Source organism: Cyphomyrmex costatus, unplaced genomic scaffold (genome assembly GCF_001594065.2).
Source record: "Cyphomyrmex costatus isolate MS0001 unplaced genomic scaffold, Ccosl1.0 scaffold281, whole genome shotgun sequence".
NCBI lineage: Eukaryota > Metazoa > Arthropoda > Insecta > Hymenoptera > Formicidae > Cyphomyrmex > Cyphomyrmex costatus.
Window position 1 is genome coordinate 746129 of NW_017276922.1, and position 22587 is coordinate 768715.

The window sequence follows — 22587 nt, forward strand, 5'->3', positions numbered from 1 at the left end:
ACACACACACACACACATCTGTATATCTCCAAATGTGAATATATTTATAAATTTTTTGTAATTTATATACGTGGAAATGTATATTGACTGTTGTAATGCCACCGATAGATTTTTATTTATTAAGATACAGATAAAATATATATTATGTTATTTGAAATATCTTACCTGCCCTGCAACATGAGATAGTGGTAAATAGCTAACTATAACTTCTGATTTTTCTTTCATCTGTAGCATTGGTAACAATGCCCGCACGTTAAACAACACATTATCATGGTTTAACATTACAGCTTTTGGATTTCCAACTGTTCCGGACTATAAAGATTGTAAATAAAAAAAATTATGTATTAAATATATGTACATATTATAGCAGTTACAATTTGATTAACTGTGATAAATTCAACGTACCGTATATATTAAAATGCAACATTCATTTATTCCTATCGTCTTTAATACAGATAATAATTTATCATCCGATTCTTTCTTACCTATATCCAATAAATCATCCCACTGAGAAAAAATAAATAATAATTAGTTGTATATACTAAATTAACTAAATAAAAAAATATTAGACAAGAATTAATCAATTTACGCTCAAAACATCCTTTTCAGTAGGTATACCGTCATATTGAACAATTGCTTTCAAATGGGGCAAATTGTGTTTTATTTGCAAAACTTTCTGCAATTGTTTCTTATCTTCAACAACTATTATATTTGCCCTACTATGTTCAGCACAATATTGGCACGCTTTTGGAGAATTTGTAATATAAATCCCTGTAGCAATTCCACTAAAATGGAATGGTGGTCTATTTACTTTAAATATTTGATTTAAAAAATAGAAAATGAAGAATACATATTAATGAAAATGTTATATAGCTTTTTATTATCGTATCGTTATATAAGCAATATTATGAATATGTAAACAGTAAGTGTAAATTATAATTGATGCTTATTTTGATATAAAATGGCTCTAAGTCTTTTTACCCAGCATATATAGTCGCAAGTTCGGTAATAAACCATTCCGGACAATTAAATCCTATTATGCAGACGCTATGATGTCGTTCTAAACCCAGCTTTAGAAACGCTTTCGCGACGATTCTTATAGCAGATTCATATACTCTGTAATATAAATTAACAAAATTGTACAAAATTAATGGTATCGTTTATCGAGGTAAATATAGTCGTTAAACTCATTTGATTTTATATGCAAATCAGTAAACCATCAGTAAATCATATTGAGAAGAATAGAAAAAAAGGAGTTTGTATAAAGATAATATTTATATTTTAACTAAATCATTAATAGAGAAATTAGTCTTACATGTTTTATCATACTTATATTACTACTGTGATAATGAAGAAAAACAAATGTTTTACTATATCTTTTTATTCTTTTTTTTTATACATACTGAAAAGTATATGTGGTTCTTTTGCCGTTGGCATCAGGTCTAGAAACTAACGCGATATGATTGGGATAAAGCTTTACTGTTTTGGTCAAAACTCCAGGAATTGATATAGGTATGTATGAATTCGATTCATTGTTATCCAACTTTATTCGTACTCTGCCGTTAACGTTAGATGTGGTATCTACGTCCGTAAATAATATCTGATTTGGTCCTAAAATATTAAAATATAAACATTTTTACTTTTTTTATTCAAAAAATAAAAATTTGCAAAATTTTAATTTAAAAACTGAATTGCTTAATATAAAAGAAAAAAAAAGGCTCTGTCAGCAGAATTTATAAATAATTATCTATGTAAAAAGCAGGATATATAATGATAATGCGCTGATGTTCGTAATTGATAATTTTTCAAGGAGAGATTGATAAGCGAAATTACTGCAACTAAAATGTTATTTTAATATATTATGACAGAATTACCATCGAGACCAGTTTCATTAGCCAATGCATATGTAGTTGACTGATTCATCTTCTGCAACAACCCGATTTATAAATTTAAAATGATGATATTTTTATTTTGAGCAAGAATTTAGAATTAACATTTTTAACCTTTTTTCTCGAGTCAAAATCGAAATTACAAATATAAAATTCGACAAAGTTAATAACATCGGAGTCATAATCGAACCGATAAAATTATATTTGATTTACAGTTTTCTGTAATATATGGAGAACCTCTCGAAGAATTCGCTCCTATTGTTTTTCAAATCGCAAAAGAGCGCGCGAAAGATTTGCAAAAGAAAAGAAACTTATTATATCGAACAAATATTATGCAAAAAGTAATTATAAAAGTACGCTGTTAAATGTAGTATTTACTTCATAGTTTGCTTCTGTTCTAATTCAATTATATTCTAAAAGAAGCTGAAAAGAAGCTGAAACATGTGAACACTTTTAAATAAATAAATGACAAATGGACAATTGAGAATTGGCAGTGTAGACGGTGCGCAGTTTTACTTTGAAAAAGCTGTATTTTTAATAATAATAAGAAATTAACTAGTACATGTTACGACTAATCTTTTAGCCTTCTTTAACAAAATAAAGGTTATTACAGTAGACTGATATCCATCTGGTTGCAATTATTATGAAGAGATAATCATTTATCTATTATCGAGCAATTTCCTCAGTTAAAACAACAATAAATTTATTAACTTAATAAAATTAAAACGAAGCTTTACACAGACAGATATATCAAGATACTAATTAATGCAAAAAATTCCGTTTTTAATATTCAATATGATATTCCATATTTCTATATTTAATATTATATCGTAATAATGCTAATTAAATTTAAATTAGTAGTAATATGGAATAAGAAATGTGGGTTACATGTATATTGAACAAAAGAAAAAGATAACTCACATACTAATATTGTTATACATTAATTAAAAAATAATCGCTAGAAGTTGAAATTGATTGCCCTGATACTTGTTATTTATAAAATGTTTATTTAATGTAAAAGATGAGAGAAAATATCTTTTTTGTAAAAATATTTAAATCTTATTTACTTATTAACCGATTACTCATCTATATAAACATTAGAAAATAAAAAGTATAAAAATATCGCTCTTAAATTATTAATACATAACTAAAAGAAGTTTTATTGTAGTGTTTTGAAAAGATCTTAATATCAACTACAAAAATGTTGAATAAAAAGTGGAGATTTCTGATTTCATAAAAAATTTTAAAATTGATTTTAACAGCACCTTCGTACTTTGTATATACTCTCAAGATCAAATAAACTTAACATGCATTTTGAAACCTTATTACTTTTATATGAAACATTTTTCTCTCTAATGTATTGTTTTCGAACTGAAAATCTCGAAATCAAAGTATTGGAGAGAAAAACCAGTTCTATATTTTTTCTTCATTTTATGTATGTGTAATATATATACATGTTCACACACAACGTAAACTATATAGATATTTAATTAACAATGAATTTTGGAAGCCTACATAGAGCGCGAAAATAAAAATTTGTTTTTATTTATCTCCTTCTTTTTATTTAGTGTAAATACCTCTAATATTGATTTGTATATTTACACGTAAAAAAGTCTTAGTTATATTTGTGTCATCCTTGCATATATTTGCTCAATACAACTACAAATATTCACTCATTTTACTCACCTTGCCTTCCTTATTTCTTAACTATTTAAAATTCTAAACAAATAATTCTCCTATGTGATCGAGTTATGTTTTGGATTATGAGCTGGATCACTGTTGATTACTTCGTATCGGGCGGTAACTCTTACAATACTCTAACTAAAAACTCAACCCATAATTTCAATTATGCTATATATATATATACACACATATGTAAGCCATCTGGTGGCTTATGTTACTATTAATGCGAAACATGTTTTAGCTTTAACAAAATCAAATTATCATTTTTCCAATAGCATCATAAAAATTGTTACGATGTTAAATTAAATCACATTAAGTTTACATTAAATGTAATATTTTTAATAATTTTTGAATTTTTGTGTATTCGCAAAGTATGCATATCGTTCAATTTTGCGCTATTAATTTTTACTATTTAATTACATCTAATTTAAAATTATTTAGCTCTATTACAATTTATAAAAGGTGCAATAATTTATTCGAATTTTAAACTGTAATGTCATTGCAAATAGGAATTTATTTTGAAATCATTTTTGTTGTTTATTATCAACAATTTTTAACGTTTTATTAAAGTACTTTTTTAAGTTTAATTTTTAAATATGAATTTTTATAACGTGTGTTGTAACACTACCAAAATATATTTCTAAAAGTATATAACAAAAGCCAAAGTTTTTAAAAGTATGCAATATATGCGTGTATATAAATGAACAAAATTTATTTAAAACAACTTATTCACGATTATTATTATGTTTTAAAAAATTGATTGTTTTTTAGTTTTTTCCCTTATATTAATTATCTATTAAATAATATTAAAGTATTCTATTAGACATGTAATTTCGAAGCAACATTGATGAATTAAAAATTGTGATAAACGAATATTTAGATATGATGTATTCAATCAGCGAGGAAAATAATTTTAAGTGGGAAGGCATCAATGACGCCTAGTATACTGTACGACAATTATTTTTATTTATAATTGACAAAGAGACAATTAAAGAAAACAGCTGTCAATAGTTTCAATATAATGTTTATATCTATATATAAAAATGCTTATCTCTAATGAATACCTATATCATCTTGTTTAATGATGTTGTTAATTCTTAAAATGTCTTGATGTCTTAATAATTCTTATTACTAAATGTGATAACATTATTGTCTTCGATCACGATTTCTCCTGATATATCTCTAAGATAAATGATATCCTACTTTTCGCTTAAGTATACAGCCTTTAATATAATTTATACATCTTAAAACTTTAATTGAACATGTTAGTTAAAAAATTGTCAAAACTTAACATTCTTCTCATTTCCTTTAACCACCTGACTTAAAATATGCATCAAAATGTTTAAACATCTCGCTTATAAAATATTTAATGTTTTGTATGTCAAGGTATCGGTAAAAAGCGATATAAGAATGTTCCATATTATGATAGTATCAAATAAACATTAATTAACAGCAACATAGAATCAATGTTATAATTTCACACTTGACGATGTAATTGTTACGTACTACACTTGTGTTACATTATATTTATTATTTCGTTGAAAGTGAAATTATAAAATCGTTGTAATATTTCTGTTAATCAGAGTTTATTAAGTAGCGTTTATAGTTTATTCGTACATTCTATCTATTAAATCAGCATACATCTTCAGAACAACGTTCTTTCTAAGCTTTAACGTGGGCCCCAATTCGCCAGTTGGAATTGAAAAATCATGAGGAAGAATTTCGAATTTCTGTACTTTTTGAGCATTACTTATGGCTTGTATATTTGCTCTCTTAATTGCCTCGTTGATTTCTTCGTATATCTAAAAGATCAAGAAACATTTTGTAATATTTAAACATCCAGATCAAATGAGCAAATAGAATGTTGGCGTATAAGCGATGTCATTCCATTAAAATAACTTTAGTAGCACAAGTATTAGGCATAATATTGGCTCAGTATTAATATTGTCCCACTAACATTGTTCCAATATTATCAATATTTAACTAATGCATCGCCAGTAAATTATTATGTACTACAAAAATTATTTGTTCATGCGTTTGTTCACGCTCATTTATTGCTGGATTCGTACTTAAGAAATAAATATGTTTTTATTATACAAAATATTTTAAATAATATTATGAGTTTCTTTTAAGACTTACGGCTGCATCTCGAGAGCTTATGACTTCAGTAACCGTTTTGGCACTACTACCGATAGACTGTGTCCATTTTAATACATCTAGCGTCAACGTATTTAATGGCGCCCCAGTTTCTTCATCCATATTACTCTGAAAAAAAAAACATTATTTAAATATTTATAATTTTAAATTTATATTTTATTTTCTCGTATTGTACCTTAAGCGTGACAAGGACTGTTAAATATTTTCTTTGATCTCCAATTACCATAGCATTGCTTAAATATGGTAATTCTGATAATATCGACTGTTCGATATTATATGGTGCCACATTTTCCCCTCCACTTGTGATTATAAGTTCTTTTATTCTACCTGCGAATGTATGTGTGTAAAATATTATATATCGTATCTACTGACATAACACAAATGTGATTATTTTTAACAATAATCTGATGAAAATTTTGCTGAGAATTTTTTATATATAATTTAAAAAGAAATTGTTATATAAAAATATTTTAGAATCTTTAAATATTAAAAATATAAGAAGAAATCTTATAAATTTTAGAATATTTAAAATTTTATATGTACAATATAAAAAATCTGAAAAGGATATGCTTTTTTTAGTGTTTTTAAAAAATGTTCCAATACCTATAAGAATTATTGAAACAATTTTTACTGAAATATTACATAATTATAAATGTCAATAGGCATAAAACGCGTATAATGTTTACCAGTAATAGATAAATTCCCTTTCGAATCGAATTTGCCAAGATCACCACTATGTAACCAGCCGATGTTGTCTTTGGCTTCTTCGGTTTTTTCAGGATTATTTAAATAACCCATAAATATATGTCGTCCACCCATACAAACCTCTCCCTCACCATGTTCATCTATGTTATCTAATTTTGTATATAATCCAGGTATAGTTCTTCCTACACCATACAGGCTATAAATAAATAAAAATAACGTTTAGTGTATACAGTATATTTTAAAAATATTTAAATCGTCTTGTTATGATAAAATTTATTATGATGTAAAGAATAAAAGCAGATATAATTTACCTATATTCTTTAACATCGATTAGTGTATGAGGTCCACTACATTCAGACATTCCATACACCTCTATTAGAGGTATGTCTAAACTCGAGAAATACTTTTTAATATCGATATTGATGGGTGCTGCTGCGGTAGCGAAGATATGGCACTTATTTAAACCCAATGCTGCTTTGACTTTGTCGAAAACAAGCCATTTTGCAAAGACGTAACCCCAATGTTTGTAATCTATGCCATTCATTTTATTCGTGTAATAATGAAGACTTTGTGCTTTTGCCCATTTAGCAATCCAAGTTTTTATTATACCGTTACTACGCGCTTTCTCTTGCATCTTTTCATATATTTTTTCCCATACTCTGGGTACTCCCATGAAAATGGTTGGTTGTGCCACAAGTAGCGTGTTTATTAAAGTACCCTTTAACGCACCTGGATCTGCGAAGTATACTGTGGTCGCTATCATAATGTTTGCTATGATGTCAATTAACTAAAATTAATAAAACATGATTATAAATTTTTTTTTTTCTATCTATTGTAATAGATATTCAGATGTAATTTTACAGATTTGGGAAAGTCAAAAAGATAACTTATTACCGTCATTTGTTATCCAATAGAAAATTAACTATTTTACAAGGGAACGGTCGGAACTGTCCCTCACCGATTTCAATGCACTTTGAATATGTTGTAGAGTATCAAAATTGTTTGACCTATATTTTTTTTATAGCGGTTTATCTCGAGATTTAGGGGGTGAAACACCCCCTCGAAAAAAAATAGATTTTTTTCATTCTCAGTGAATATCTTCGAAACTATCCCGCATATGAAAAAATGTTTTATACAAAAGTTTTACAGTATTTTATGTTGTATATAATAGTGTAGTCATTTTTAAAAATATCAAATTCTTTAATTAACCTCCACCCCTATTAAAAAAAAATTTTGTACAAAATATTTTTTCATATGCGGCATAGTTTTGAAGATATTCGCTAAAAACAAAAAAATCCATTTTTTTCGAGGATTATTTTACCCCTTAAACCTCGATATAATATCCAAAGCACATTAAAATCGGTGAGGGACATTTCCGACCTTGTTAATTTTATTGGTCAATTTGAACAATATTGAATGCCACTTTAAAAAAGTAATTTGGTACATTTTGTATACAAAAGTGACATTCAATATTGCTCAAATTGACCAATTTAATTGAGATTTGCAATATCTAGTTATATATCGTTATATATAGCAATATATAGTTAATCACAATATGGTAAAAAGTAACTATAAAAATTTCCTTTCTTTAAAATTTACTGTACACATTTAGTGTGCAAAAAATGTAACTGCGTTAAAAAATACAACATTGTTACTAAAAAGAAGTAATTATAACGGTGACAACGTTACAAATAGTATATTACTTCCCAACTGTGTGTAATTTATATGCGTGAAAATGTGCATTAAAATGTAAGTTTGAAAGGTACTTCTTTATTTATAACATTAGTTATTTATAACTAATTTAACATTTACTTCTATTTAGTTACATTTTATATTTTAAATTTATTTCTTAACATATGGACTGAGACCGAAATGAAGTGTTCAATGAAGAATCTGTGATTATTTTTTGTAATTAAAATATACTTTTATTCCTAACATTTTATAAAATTTGTTTTTTATAAAATTACATATATAAGTACATATATATGCAGTATAAAAATATATATATTATAATTGTATATGAAATGTAAAGTGTCTTTTCATCACTTTCTAAGTAACTGTAAGTAGCTATGTTTAAAAAGTAACTTTTTCAATTCTGTAATATTAGCAAAGTATTTATACTTATAAGATACCTAAAATATATTATTCTATTTGGAACATCTCACCTGTCCTGCAACATGAGATAATGGCAAGTAGCTAACTATAACTTCTGATTTGTCTTTTATTTGTAATATTGGTGTAAGTATCCGTATGCAGTGTAATATATTATCATGATTTAACATTACAGCTTTTGGTTTTCCAACTGTTCCCGACTGTAAAGATTGCAAATAGTAAATTAAATATTTTAACGTTCTCAATTTGATTTACTGTGATAAATGTAACGCACCGTGTACACTAAAATGCAACATTCATTTACTCCTATCGTCTTTAATACAGATAACAATTTATCCTCCGATTCTTCTTTACCTATATTCAATAAATCGTCCCACTGAGAAACAATAAGTAATAAAATAAGTTGTATACTCAATAAAAAGATAGAGAGAGAGGGGAGAGAGAAAGAGAGAGGGGGGGAGAGAGAGAGAGAGAGAGAGAGAGAGAGAGAGAGAAGCATGTAATTAATTTACACTCAAAATATCCTTTTCGATTGGTTTGCCATCATATTGAACAATTGCTTTCAAGTGAGGCAAATTGTGTTTTATTTGCAAGATTTTTCGCAATTGTTTCTCATCTTCAACAACTATTATATTTGCCCGACTGTGTTCAGCACAATATTGACACGCCTCTGGAGAATTTGTAGTATAAATCCCTGTAGCCAATCCACTAAAAAAGAACGATGATCTATTTATCTAAAAATCGGAAAAATAAATATACGTTGTTGAAAACGTTACATCTTTTTTTTATTATTACATTGCTATATAAGCAAATTATGAATTATTAAAAGTACGCATAAGTTATAGATGATGTTTATTTTGATATAAAACAATTAAGCTTTTTTACCCAGCGTATATAGTCGCAAGTTCTGTAATGAACCATTCCGGACTATTGAATCCTATTATACAGACGCTATGATATCGCTCCAAACCCAGCTTCAGAAATGCTTTTGCGACGGTTCTTACCATAAACTCGTATTCTCTGTAATTCAAATTAACAAAATTGCATAAAGTTGATTGTACTATTCAATGCGATAAATTTAGTTTTGCTAACTTATTAAAACTTCCTGTAAATCAAATCGAGAAGAAGAGAGAACATTTGTACACAAAATAATATTTTTACTTTACAAAAAATAAATAAATAGAGACATTATTCTGATAAGTCTTACTGCACCTAAATTATTATGATAAATGAAAGGAACAACAAATTTTATTATAAAATTGTTTTTTTTTATACATACCGGAAAGTGTACATGGTTCTTTTGCCGTTATTATCAGGTTTAGAGACTATCGCTATATGATCAGGATAAAGTTTTACTGTTTTCATGAAAACTCCAGGGATTGATAAGGGCATGCATGAATTAGGTCCATTGCTATCTAACTTTATTCGTACTTTGCCGTCGACGTTACATGTAGTATCCGTGTCCGCAGGTAGCACTTGATCAGGTCCTAAAAATATGGAAATAAAAATATTTTATTTTTTTATTTAAATAAAATAACGATTTAAATCAAGTATAGCAATTTTTGTACATTGTTTAAAAAAAATAACGATTTACAAAAATTAATTTGCTTAGAAAAATGTATACTTTGTTGTGGGCAGAGCTTATAAATAATTTTCTACAAAGTAAAGTAGGATAAATAACAGTAATACTCTAGCATTGTAATGGATAATTGTAAAAGGAGAGATCGATAGATTTATTATATAAAAAAAAAAAATTAACGATACTAAAAAATTTTTATTATGAAAGCCTTATAATGGAATTACCATCGAGACCAGTTTCACTAGCCGATGCATATCTGATTGATTGAGTCATCTCCTGCAACAAATTTTTCATCCAGTTTGTGTGTTTAATGTTAAAATACCATGACATAAATTTTAAGTGAGTTTTTTAAAGTGTGGCATTACTTATATTATACATATGTTAATGATGGCCATCCACGTAACCAAGCAAAAAGTCATTAAGCAAACCATTATCATTTTCACAGGAATTATTAATTTCAAATTTAAAATTTAATATGCATTAGTCTTTTTTAATTATTAATATAAACATTTTTCTTGTTTGTCCACATATGGATGACCATCATTAACGCACAAATGATTCTAAAGAACTGAAATCGTTTAATGAATACCAAAAATTTGTATTAAACAATTAATACATATGTATATACTAACTTTAAATTATTACAATACTGTTAGAATTTTGCAATTCCATAAATATCTGTATTATCTCTGTGATTCATAATGTCACTGTGACACAATGAATTAAGCTATGTGTTCTTTTATTGACACACATTCTTAAATAAAAATGTCAAGTAATATTAGAATATATTGTGAGAAACTTGTATAATTTTTTAAATTAAAATTGTAAGATGTTTCTAAACGTGCGTGCGTGTAATAATGTAATTACGAAGTCCAACTACATATACACTTATGTACAGTCAGTACGCAAAATAATTACGTATGTATACTATATGATATATTAAGTTAACGTATTATGAATGGCAAAAAGAGAAGCGATATATTCATTGACGGAAAAATGATAATGGTTGACACTTATATTTGACGAGTTATTCACTATACATACGTATAATATCAGCTTCCGATGAAATTAATGAACGTATAAAATAAGTAATAGATGAAATCTTAATTGAACTATGTAATGAGGGTATAATTGTGCAAAGAAATACGATATATTTATTGCAGTTACTATTCGCGATGAAACACGTTTGTTTGAGCAAATGAATGACGCGGTGACTCAACCATATATATATTTTTTTCCTTATAAATATCATACCTTATCATCTCGTGTAAATCCATTTACACGATGACCATGTGACTGTATGACCTGAGATACGGACATTCTACCTGAAATAATAATAGATAATAAAATAGACAAAGAACTTATTTTTAATTTTTACTATTAAGTTTATTATTAAATTCATAATAAAAAACAAACTACTGTTCATGTAGCTTTATTAATATCTTAATTGTTGTCAGAAAATCGGCTGTAATTATATTTGTATATCTTTTTGAGACTTATGTATTTATATCTATTTTAATGTAATGCTTTGATACATATATGCGTAATAAAAAATCGATATACGATAAAAGAAAAAGCAAATAGAAATGGTAAATAAAGAAACAGCAAAATTGTATATCTAATTAATATAAAAATTTAATAATAAGTAGTAAATTGCGTTTATTTATTAGAATATTATTAAATTTTCAGATTTAACATATAACTTGATAATAGCTAGTTGTGAAAGGATATTACATATTATGTTGAAATAATGTAATTTTTAGAAAAATATGTTTCGTTTTTATTTTTCAACAATTAGAATTTTTAATTAAATAAAGATGTAAAAAAATTTGAATTATTTATTTAACGCTATTTTATTCGATTATTTTATAATCGAATATAATAAAATAATTGCACAATATCTAAATTACACGTAAAAAAGAGTTAACATGTAAAAAATAAATATATATATGATATAAGAAACATGTATAGAAAAGTAAAATTGGCAGAGTTGAGTAGTACTAAATTAAAAAGTTGAAAGTTAAGTTATAAAGTTAAAAAATTAATTAATTTTAACTTCACACACACACACACACACACACACACTCAGTTACATTTTAGACTCTTAAATTTTTAACTTAATTTAGTTACACTTTATCGGTAACTATTTATTTTTAATTTGCCTTTTTTGAAGTTAACATAATTTAAATAACTAAACATTGAAACTATTACGAATATTTATACTAATGATGAATAGTATACTATTAGAATTGATAATGTGAAAGAATAAACTTAGTTACACTTATCAATGTGCATTATTTAATTATGCTTGCGTCATCAATCCAAAGTACAAAATAGCACAAATAATTAAAATCGCTTTTTAAAACGTTGATTTTTAATATACAAAAGCGCAATAAAACGATCATTTAATAAATATAAATGAAACTGAAAGTTGTTCAAATTACACATGTGTCTCTTATACAGTTCTACATATAAACACATATTCTTAATCATTAGTATATACGATGATTTTTCGATTTTTTTACTCTTATTGGTTCTTTGTAGGTTAATTTTCATTACTTTAAAAAATATAAAAAAATTATTAAGTAATTCTTATATATACTTTAATATCTTTAGACAATACATTTATAATATTTATGAAATTGTGTATTTAAAAAAATTGTATATAGATGTTATAACAATTACTTGATATTCCTATTCAAAGAAAACAAATGTGCAAGATACGAATAATCCAATTGTGTGTACTGAGGGTTAAAATAGAAACGTAAAATTTGAATTACTAATATGAATTACCTTTTTAATCAGAGTGGAAGATGGATCCACTCAATTACATTTTTTATATCTAGATATTATATCTGAAAATTTGAAATATTGTTATTAAAATAAACTTAAGCACCAACATGAGCTTTAACCAAAGATATTCTTTCTCGCTTATTTGAATAAACTTACATTTAATAAATTAGTCATTTTTATATCATTTTGGGTCTATAAAATTATAATTAGTACCTTTAGTCAACATTAATTTAAAAAGTCAAACAAAGTGACGTCAGTCAACTGTTACAGATTTTGACGTTAGCTTTGCAGGATTTTAAAACTTTAATTTATCATTTTTTTATTAAATCTGCAAACGTTTAAATCGTTTCCTTTTCATTTGATATATTGATATAGAGAAGGTTTTTAAAAGTATAATATATGAGATTGTTGACAAGTAACGATCGTACGATACGTGATTGCTTTATTTTTGTTATAAATGTTCAAAGTACACCCATATTAGCATTTGTTGAAGACGTGTTACGCAAACTCGCAAATTATCTTAATCGTTAGACTGACTGTAAGGATCAATGTCACAAGAACGTCACAATATTACATGTATCTGCACCGGATGACAGAAATTCCGCCCCTTTAAGAAATCAATGTTTTTCATAAACGCAAAAAATTACTCGACGTTTGAAAAAAAGGAATTGCGAATATCGTGCAAAAAACAGTTATAAAAATACACTTTTAGATTACATAAAGATAACGTAGTTGATGACTTATGTTTCTTTCCATAATATTAACTATGTAAATTGCATTTTCTATGTCATATTCTATAATAGCATTTTTCGCTTCAAACTTATTCTATAGTTTGAATAAATAGAAAAACAAATTTTTCATCCAAGCATAGCTTTGCATGAAGAATTGTTAAATTGTCATGCTTTATATTCGAAAAAGAAATTTATAAATCTACATACAGAGTAAGGAAGTATAAGTTATGCGACTGCAGACAATATGCAACCTATTGCCACTTATAAAATTACACAAAAATAAAAAAGAAAAATGGAGAATATGTTAAACAGAGAAGTAGTGCTCGTAAAGTTATATAAAAAGTTTATATATAACTTCTTTCTATAAACACAAATAAATGAGTACTCATTTCTTCGATTATTTATAATGATTTTATCGATTACTGTTAGTAGTTCAGATTTAGTTGAACTGTTTTTGTATACTCTAGTTACAGTTTGTTTATGTGTACATTATACATATATAATATTAGTGTAAAATTAGTTCTACGCAAATTGTGCCACAATATTAAACAATTCTTTTACAAATTTTTAAAAACTGCTAAATTTTAGAAAGTTTTAGCAATTTTTAATAATATGCATTAACTAAATCATAGCTATTATATGTACAACATTATTTATTCGTTATAACCCTATTGCATTCAAACGCAATTTCTTATTCATTACATGACATTTGGAAAATAAATGTCATATCATTATATAAGACATTCACAACACAAGAGCGCTACTTATTCAATTACATTTGACTTACTTTATAATTTGATATAGGTATATTTTGGAACTATAATAACTGCAAATTACGATAATAGTTCAAATACGACCATGAGTGAGGAATAACATTATCGAATTAAAATATCTCAAACTGATGTAAATGTAAGTATAAATTTGTAAGATTAAAATATATTTTTACTAAAATTTTACATGAAAAATCATATATATGTATTTATTTATTTAAAATGAGTTATGAAGTTTTAAAAAAGTGTAATAAGATAACAAAAGATGTATATGGAAAAATTAAAAAATATTTATTTAAAATTTACAACAATTGTTTAATTATGTAATGTAATATATCTCGAGCTATGTAATAATTTCTACCGAAAAGATTTTAATTTATTGTTCTAGTTTTGCAATAATTTTTACTGAAAAGGTTTTAATTTATTGCTATATAAATATTTTTCATGATATATTTATGAATAGATATATGAATATTTATGCACATAAAATTTTGGAAGTTTATTAAATACGTAATTGAAAGTAAATTAATAGAGAAACAATTTACGTATAGCAATATATATATTATTAATACGTATATATACACACTATGTGTAGTATATTAGCAATAAGAATAAAATTTAAAATATAAAATTTAAAAAATATGAAAGTTGAATTTGTGAGCAGCATTATTATTATATCAACACATATGATACGTAATCATGCTTCAAGTAAAACTTCTATCTTCACGGATCTAATTTTATACTGAACTTTGTGTTATCGCGTTATGTTTTTCAGTATCTTTTTCCTATTTTTTTTCCCCTTCTTGGCTATTTTTGTAAAGCTGAAGTGTAAATAAATACTACTTCCTATTTTTTTTTACAAAATATAATACAAACATCTAAAAAATGAAGAAAAAAAGACATTTTTATAATAATTTTTAGAATTAATGTTATTAAATTTATTATTAACGTTATTACGATATTATTATTCTAATTTAAATTTAAGATTACATTTCAAAATTGCATTCAATTAGATAAATATTTGATGCATAGTTGACAGAAAATACATATGAATTCACATAGAAAAATATAATAATATTAGATATTATTATATTTCTATGTGAATTCATATGTATTTTCTATCAGCCATATCTGATTGAATAAAGTTTTTTTTTATTTGTTTGTGAAGAAAATTTATCTTTTTTATCATTATGATCCATAAAGAAAGTTATCAATAAATATGGATACAGCACCATAAAATTGATGTTAATTTATTAAAATTTATCACATTACAAACATATATTATTCTGTACTTTGTATAATAAAATTATTTTGTATACTATATTATTGCCATGTGAAATATACGAATATATATTCGTATTTTTTAGATATAACAAATATATTAACAAATAATGGAATCTTATTTTTACGATCGTACAATTGTTAAACAATAACAAGAAAGAAGGAAGCACAAAGCAAAGCCTATCACGGTCAAAGCTAGATCAAGATGCTTATTATCATTATGTGTAAATTTATATATCGCGTATGTAGTTCTCTCAATCGCGTGCCGAACATTTTTTCAGACTTACAACGCAACTCTAAACAAAAAACTAACAAATATATGTTATATCTAAAAAATTAATTTAGATATTAAAACATCATACTGAAAACATCATATATACATATATATACTATATGAATAATGATTCAAATCATTATATATGCAAAATTAAAGGAAGTGCGTGCGACTGCTCAGTGTTATTTCACATGTTGTATGTATTTTAAAGTTTTAATATTAAGTTTTGCAGCCTCGCATTAGATGATAAGAAGTTTACTTATGTAAGAAGCAGAACACTATGACTTGTGAAATTCTAGCACACATTCTTCTCTCTCTTGTGAGTCAGTCAAGGCTTTTAAAAATAATTAAGAGTTTAATAAAATATTTTTGAGGTAATTAAAGTGTACAAAAGATTAATCAAAAGTAATCTAAAACTTTTGAAGTATTTCAAAGCTGACTCTTAAAAAGTTTTAAAAGAACTGAAGATTCTATTATTTTTTATGCATCTGGAATTTTTAAAATGTTCTTAAGTTTTAAAGTAAAACTAAGTTAACACCTAAAGTTTACCCATGAACAGTATATGACGTCATCTTTATGGATGCGGGGGTGCTACATTTTCTCATATAAGATTCATACAAGAGAGAATAAAATGCACAGCGCTGTATTTTCATTTTTGGTACATTGAACAATGACTTTTGGTGGCAAGCTTTATAACTTTAAAAGTTTCTTTAATTTCTTTTAGCTTTTTTCTCTAAATTTTACCTTTTTAGATTTTTTTTTAGTTTTCTCTACAGTAAGTAAATGTTAAGTTTTTTACAGATTTTCTTAGGTAAATTTTTCCAAAAGTTCCTTCTGTTCCTGAATACTTTCCACTGAATTAAAAAAAATATTGCAATAATATATATTTAAAAATTGTTGATAAGATATTATGTAACTAAATTAGATTATGTTTGTAAGATGAGCACTTCAAACATTTTCTAAATTCTTCAATCATTAAACAATTATGATAAACGCAATTTACGCTTATTTCTTTCACTCATTAGAGATAATAATTTGTCGAATGACAGAGAATATGATATATGTAGCGGATAATAATTTATCAGATAACAGATACTACATGATGCATTTACGAAAGAATTGCTCATATATAATTATACATATATAAAATTGTATACATAATTATGTATACATAAAATTGTATACATAATTATGTATATGAGTAGTTTCTTTAAATTTTACCAAACTTGATTTTTTATAAAACAATGCAAAAATTATTCCTTTAATCATTTTTGTTGTTCTCATTATTGTTGTTGTTATTATTATTATTATTATTATTATTATTACTACAACACTAAAAAGTAATTTTACAAAAAAAAGAAGTATGAACATGTATGAGCATATTTCATATATATGTTTATGAATATTTATACATATATGTATACATACATATATTTTTGCATGATGACTTTTTAATCATGCTAATATTTGAAATAACCTTCGATTACATTTAAAATATTCGAGTAAAACCGCAGATAATACTGACAGCATTAAGAAATATAGTATGTCAATTGCAGATGTACAAGTCCCAAATAATAATGATAATTTATACCGTTGTTTAGTTATATCGATCGTAACCGATCAATGTTACTTAAAAGCTTTAAGTTAATTGCTATATACAATGGGATTGTGACGGTTATAGCATGATGTAAAACATTAATGCAAAGGAATATGACGTTTCTGCGAAAGAAGAATACAAGTATATAGAAACATATCAAAAGAGGCTATGAAAAAGTTGAGAATTATTAGAAAATTATATCAGAAAATTTTTGAATATTTTGTTATTTATATATATCTTCTTTCTTTTGCTCGGGAAGATTTATCTTAGAAAGTTCTTTAAAAAGTACTCGTACTTAAGATTTTTAGTTAAAATTATAGAGAAAACTCAAAAAAAACTTTAGAGAAGATATAATTTTGCTACGTTAATGGCGATGCAGCGCACTACTTTAAATTAATATAGCTTTATCTTTTAAAACTTAAAAACTTTTAAAATTCCCTCTACATGCAATGAAAATAATTAATTTTTCTAAGATTATTTTAAAGTCAGTCTTGAAATACTTTAAAGTTCTTAGATTACTTTAATTTTCTACATATTTTGAAGTTAAATCTTATAATTATTATCTTAAAAATATTATCATGAAACTTTATTTCAAGTAAATTTATCCAAAAGTTACATTCCAAATCTTAATTATAAGCTGGTAACATTTCTTTTAATATTAAAATATTAAAAAAATAGATGAGATATAGGATTCTTAATATTCAAAACACAAACATATATAAATACAGGGCATATAAGAATCAAAAAATAAAAATTATATAATATGTGTCTATTTTAAAAAACCAGTAATCAATTGACAATGATACGATAAAATATTAATTATTTATTTGCAAAAAGTTTCTTTAATTGTAAAGTGTAAATTTAAGTATTTACATCGAATAGAATTAAACTTTACTGGTACAGATAGATAGTAAAACCCATTTTAATTTAACTTTATTTTAAACAGACTGATCATTTGTAACGCATGAGAAGAAGTAAGAAGAAGGCATCAGAAGGAAATGAGAAGAACTTGAAAAACTTTGTCTCCATCTGTACAAATATTAAATATTTATACATTTATGCATACTGCCATAGAAATATGATTAAAATGTTAAATAATTATCTTTTCATTACGACTATACTGATTATCAATACATCAGCTGATCCAAAAAATTGATATTTTAAAACCGTTGCATTTACATTTTATAACTGGCAGTTAAATAAGGCATAAATATCATTTAAAATACAATATTTACGCCTTCTAGTAATACATAATAGAAACGTAATTAATATAATAAAAAAGAAATTATTTATCTACGCGTAGTAGATAAAAAAAAGTTTTTATTAATACACAAAAAGAACTATTTTTAATAGTTAATAAATTTATATTTAATTTTATATACTACAATAATGTTGATAATTGTGTATAAATCAGAAATGATACAGAATAAGTTATTAAAAATATATTTAGGCGAATATTATATTATGAAAAATTATTAGGCACGAAGTACCGCCTTCGGTAAATATTGCATTTTTTTTATTTATGTATGTTTAATCTCATTAATTGATTTTTCACTTAATATTACTAAAAATATGGATATGAATTATTATATATATGGTATATATTGAACAAAATGAAATTACAATTTTTTTTAAATCTTAATACTGACCAATTTATTATTGAAAGACAGTAATTAATTATATTATTTTTCAGTATTGGCTATTATCACTATATAAATTTTAACGGCTGATAAAATAATATTGTTATATGTTAATTGAGAAATAATTGTTAGAATTAATTTGAATCTGATTATCAATTGCATCTAATACCAATTCTTGAGCCTATTTTGTTTGTCGTATACAAGTTTACCGGATATGTTAATCGACTTCAGAGTAAAATTTCTGCAATCACCGTACAAATGTCTCAAACCACTTCAAACGATTTCTTATGAATAACCGTTAGAAAATAAAAAAGATAAAAATATCATATACCTACATCTCGATTTTTCGATTACGATTCTCACTTCCTTTACATTTAAGAAATTAAGGCGTAAAACTCTAGTAACCTTTACATTTGTAAACTTACTAAAATTAAAAATCTATAGGGACAACGGGAGAAATATCTGTCATAATTGAACTGACATATATACATTTGTTTTATTATAATACTATTATTTTCTTCTCTTTACTCAGTACAAATAAAAATCTAAAAGCTTTTATGTCATGCTAGAAAGGTAACATAAAATAAAAAATCTTCCTATATCTTTTATATTTCTCTTTTTTAAATTTTAGTTATTTCTTAAATTTTATTCAATTGATTTATCAGATAGTTTATGTCTTATATTAAATAATTGATAATTTTGTCCAATGTGTCTCCAGATATTCAACTTTGTTTGCACTCACCTTGTTTTCCCCTTACTTCTCAATTATCTAAGACAATTCCCGCGTGCTCAAGTTATGTTCTGGATTATGAGCCGGATCACTCCGTATCGTACGAGAGCTTCTGCAATACTGGCCAAGAACTCAATCCATCTATGTCGATTACGCTATACATAAGCCGATGTCTGGTGCACTATTAATGCGAAATACGTCTTTAGCTTTATCGTCAATATAAAATCAAATAAACAAAATTAAAATCTGTTTAATTTTTTCTATGTTTATATTACATATAAGAATTGTTGCTCAAACAGCACAGAATATTTATAATAAATATTTATTACTATTCATTAAAAAAAATGTTATATAAATTTAATATAATATAAGGCTCTTTTAGTATAAAACATACAAAATAAAAGAAGGGCCAAGCAAATGTTGACTTATAACAAACACACTTTAATTTAAATTAATAAACATTACAAATTGAATAAAGACAATACAAAATAAAAATAAAATAATAATATCAACAATATCAGACGTTTCGACACCGATCGGGTCATTATCAATGTTCACAAAAATCTATGTATGTGTGTTTGTTATAAGTCAACATTTGGCTCTTGGCCTTTCTTTTATTTGTATAAATGTTATATAAATATTTTATACATATTTTATACAAAGTATCTCGGTAAAAATTGTTCATGCATAAATAAATATATACATATAACCACATAATTGTAAAGCTGAAGTGAATAAATATATTATTATAAAATATGTTTAAACATCCATAAATATGTATAAATATATATAATTATATGAAATATTTTCATATATGTTCGTAAAAAAAATCAAAGTTAGAGGAATTAAAAAAAAAATTGCTTATATATAATTATGTATGTTAAACATACATAATTATATATAAGCAATTTTTTTTTAATTCCTCTAACTTTGATTTTTTTTACGAACATATATGAAAATATTTCATATAATTATATATATTTATACATATTTATGGATGTTTAAACATATTTTATAATAATATATTTATTCACTTCAGCTTTACAATAGCCAAGAAGGGGACTTGGTTTACAATACCACTTATCCACACACATCCTTCCATACCTTACATGCGCTCCTTCGCATATATTACCTCATCCTAACTAACCTATTCGCTTTTCCTTTAAAAACTGCTAACTGGTCGCATTAATACATTATATTGCTTTACGTTACGTTATCACAATTTTTATCACACTTTTATAATACATTATCACTTTATCATTATCACGCTATTTTACCCTATCTTTATATTATATCTTACCATATTGTCCTTAATTTAAAACATATTTTATATATATTTATGTATGAACAATTTTAGTGGGTTTATTCAAAATATTATTAAAATATAGATAAATATTTCTATAGTAAGTATTATACTTTTTACATGGATTATTGAACTTTATGTCTTATTGAACTTTTTTATAGCATTTACTACAACATTTACATAAAATATTTCGTAATATTTACAATAAATATTTATGATCTACGCCATCTATATATAAGATCACAAAATATTTACAAGTATTTTGTAAATGTTTTATAAATATTATGTACTATTTAGTACATAATAAGTATAACAGCATTATATGTTTTTTCCATCATTTTCGAAATTTTTATAGAGTGTACATATTGCTTAATCTCGCTCTATCTATCATTTTTGCAGCTGATCGAAACGATTTTTCTTGTTTAACCGGTTTTAATATTTTCGCTTTTTGCATAATTGCATCAAAGATTACATAAAACAAAATTTGCATTTTTAATTCAATTATTCAGCGTTTAAAGTTTAATAGAAATGTAAAATTCTGAATTATTCCAAACAGGAAATGGACACGTGTGTGTGTCATAAATATCTAATTGTAAATACTAAATATCTAATTATCAATAGAACAGATTAATAAAATAATGTATAAGTTGGTGTATGTTCAAATTTATTTTTAACCCATTTATTTTGAGTATTTATCAATGTTTATTACTTTTCAATTTTTAGTATTTATTGTACTTGTCAAAATATATGATTTTTAAGAAAAAATTGGAATATTTTCAAAATATTATAAAAAATAAAATTAAATATGAATAAGAATAGATAGAGTTTACATGTTCAGGATTATACTCTTTGTATTCAGGATATACAAGGCCAATCCAGAAGCAAATTTTTTAAATGACCATCGAATAAAAAATGTAGAATACAAATTTCGTAATTATTCTAGTCGATTATACATACCCCTTAACTATTTTTATAAAGTGCTTAATGTATACAGTGTGAGCTACTAATTTGCAAGTAATAGTATGTAACTGGCCTCTGATCTGAATGATTATAGCTATACTCGGTCTTTACAGTACTGATCCTTGTTATTTATACGATGTAACTATATCAATAAACTGATAGTAGAGTCCTCTAAATAGCAGGGAATGGAAAGTTACTTTTTAAAAATAACTAGTTACAGTTACTCGTTACCGAGTAACAAATGTAACTAGTTACCAGGGAATGGAAGTAACTCGTTACTTGTAACGAAGTTACAGTTACAAGTTACTTTTTTGGTAACTTTACTGGTAACTGCGTTACTTTCTTTTTTTGGTAACTGTAACGGTAACGAGTTACATTTTTTG

General features: G+C 25.2%; 2 protein-coding genes across 5 annotated transcripts in view; both read right to left on the minus strand.

Moving 5' to 3' along the window:
- LOC108775074 (very long-chain-fatty-acid--CoA ligase bubblegum) overlaps positions 1-1929 on the minus strand; it is a 5131-nt gene extending 3202 nt beyond the window's left edge. The window contains exons 1-6 of the mRNA XM_018541351.1: positions 1875-1929; positions 1404-1611; positions 982-1116; positions 590-785; positions 406-507; positions 166-312 (exon numbers count right to left, since the gene is read on the minus strand). Coding sequence (XP_018396853.1) covers positions 166-312; positions 406-507; positions 590-785; positions 982-1116; positions 1404-1611; positions 1875-1923 — 837 coding nt within the window. The 5' untranslated portion in view covers positions 1924-1929. The remainder of the gene's footprint in view (positions 1-165; positions 313-405; positions 508-589; positions 786-981; positions 1117-1403; positions 1612-1874) is intronic.
- Positions 1930-5137: 3208 nt separating this feature from the next.
- Positions 5138-20031, minus strand: LOC108775026 (very long-chain-fatty-acid--CoA ligase bubblegum). Of its 4 annotated transcripts, none has more exons than XM_018541300.1 (13): positions 19954-20031; positions 11380-11446; positions 10350-10401; positions 9826-10033; positions 9432-9566; positions 9059-9254; positions 8821-8922; positions 8600-8746; positions 6746-7221; positions 6416-6630; positions 5905-6056; positions 5712-5837; positions 5138-5374 (listed from the first exon to the last, which is right to left on the minus strand). In XM_018541300.1, exons 2-13 carry the CDS (start codon positions 11443-11445, stop codon positions 5180-5182), a joined length of 2070 nt encoding a protein of 689 aa, XP_018396802.1. In that variant the 5' UTR covers position 11446; positions 19954-20031; the 3' UTR covers positions 5138-5179. The 4 variants fall into 4 exon arrangements, with proteins under 4 accessions (XP_018396802.1, XP_018396801.1, XP_018396804.1 ...); XM_018541299.1 differs by having other exon boundaries at positions 11380-11450; XM_018541302.1 differs by lacking the exon at positions 19954-20031 and adding an exon at positions 12919-12936 and having other exon boundaries at positions 11380-11450.
- Positions 20032-22587: the final 2556 nt, after the last annotated feature.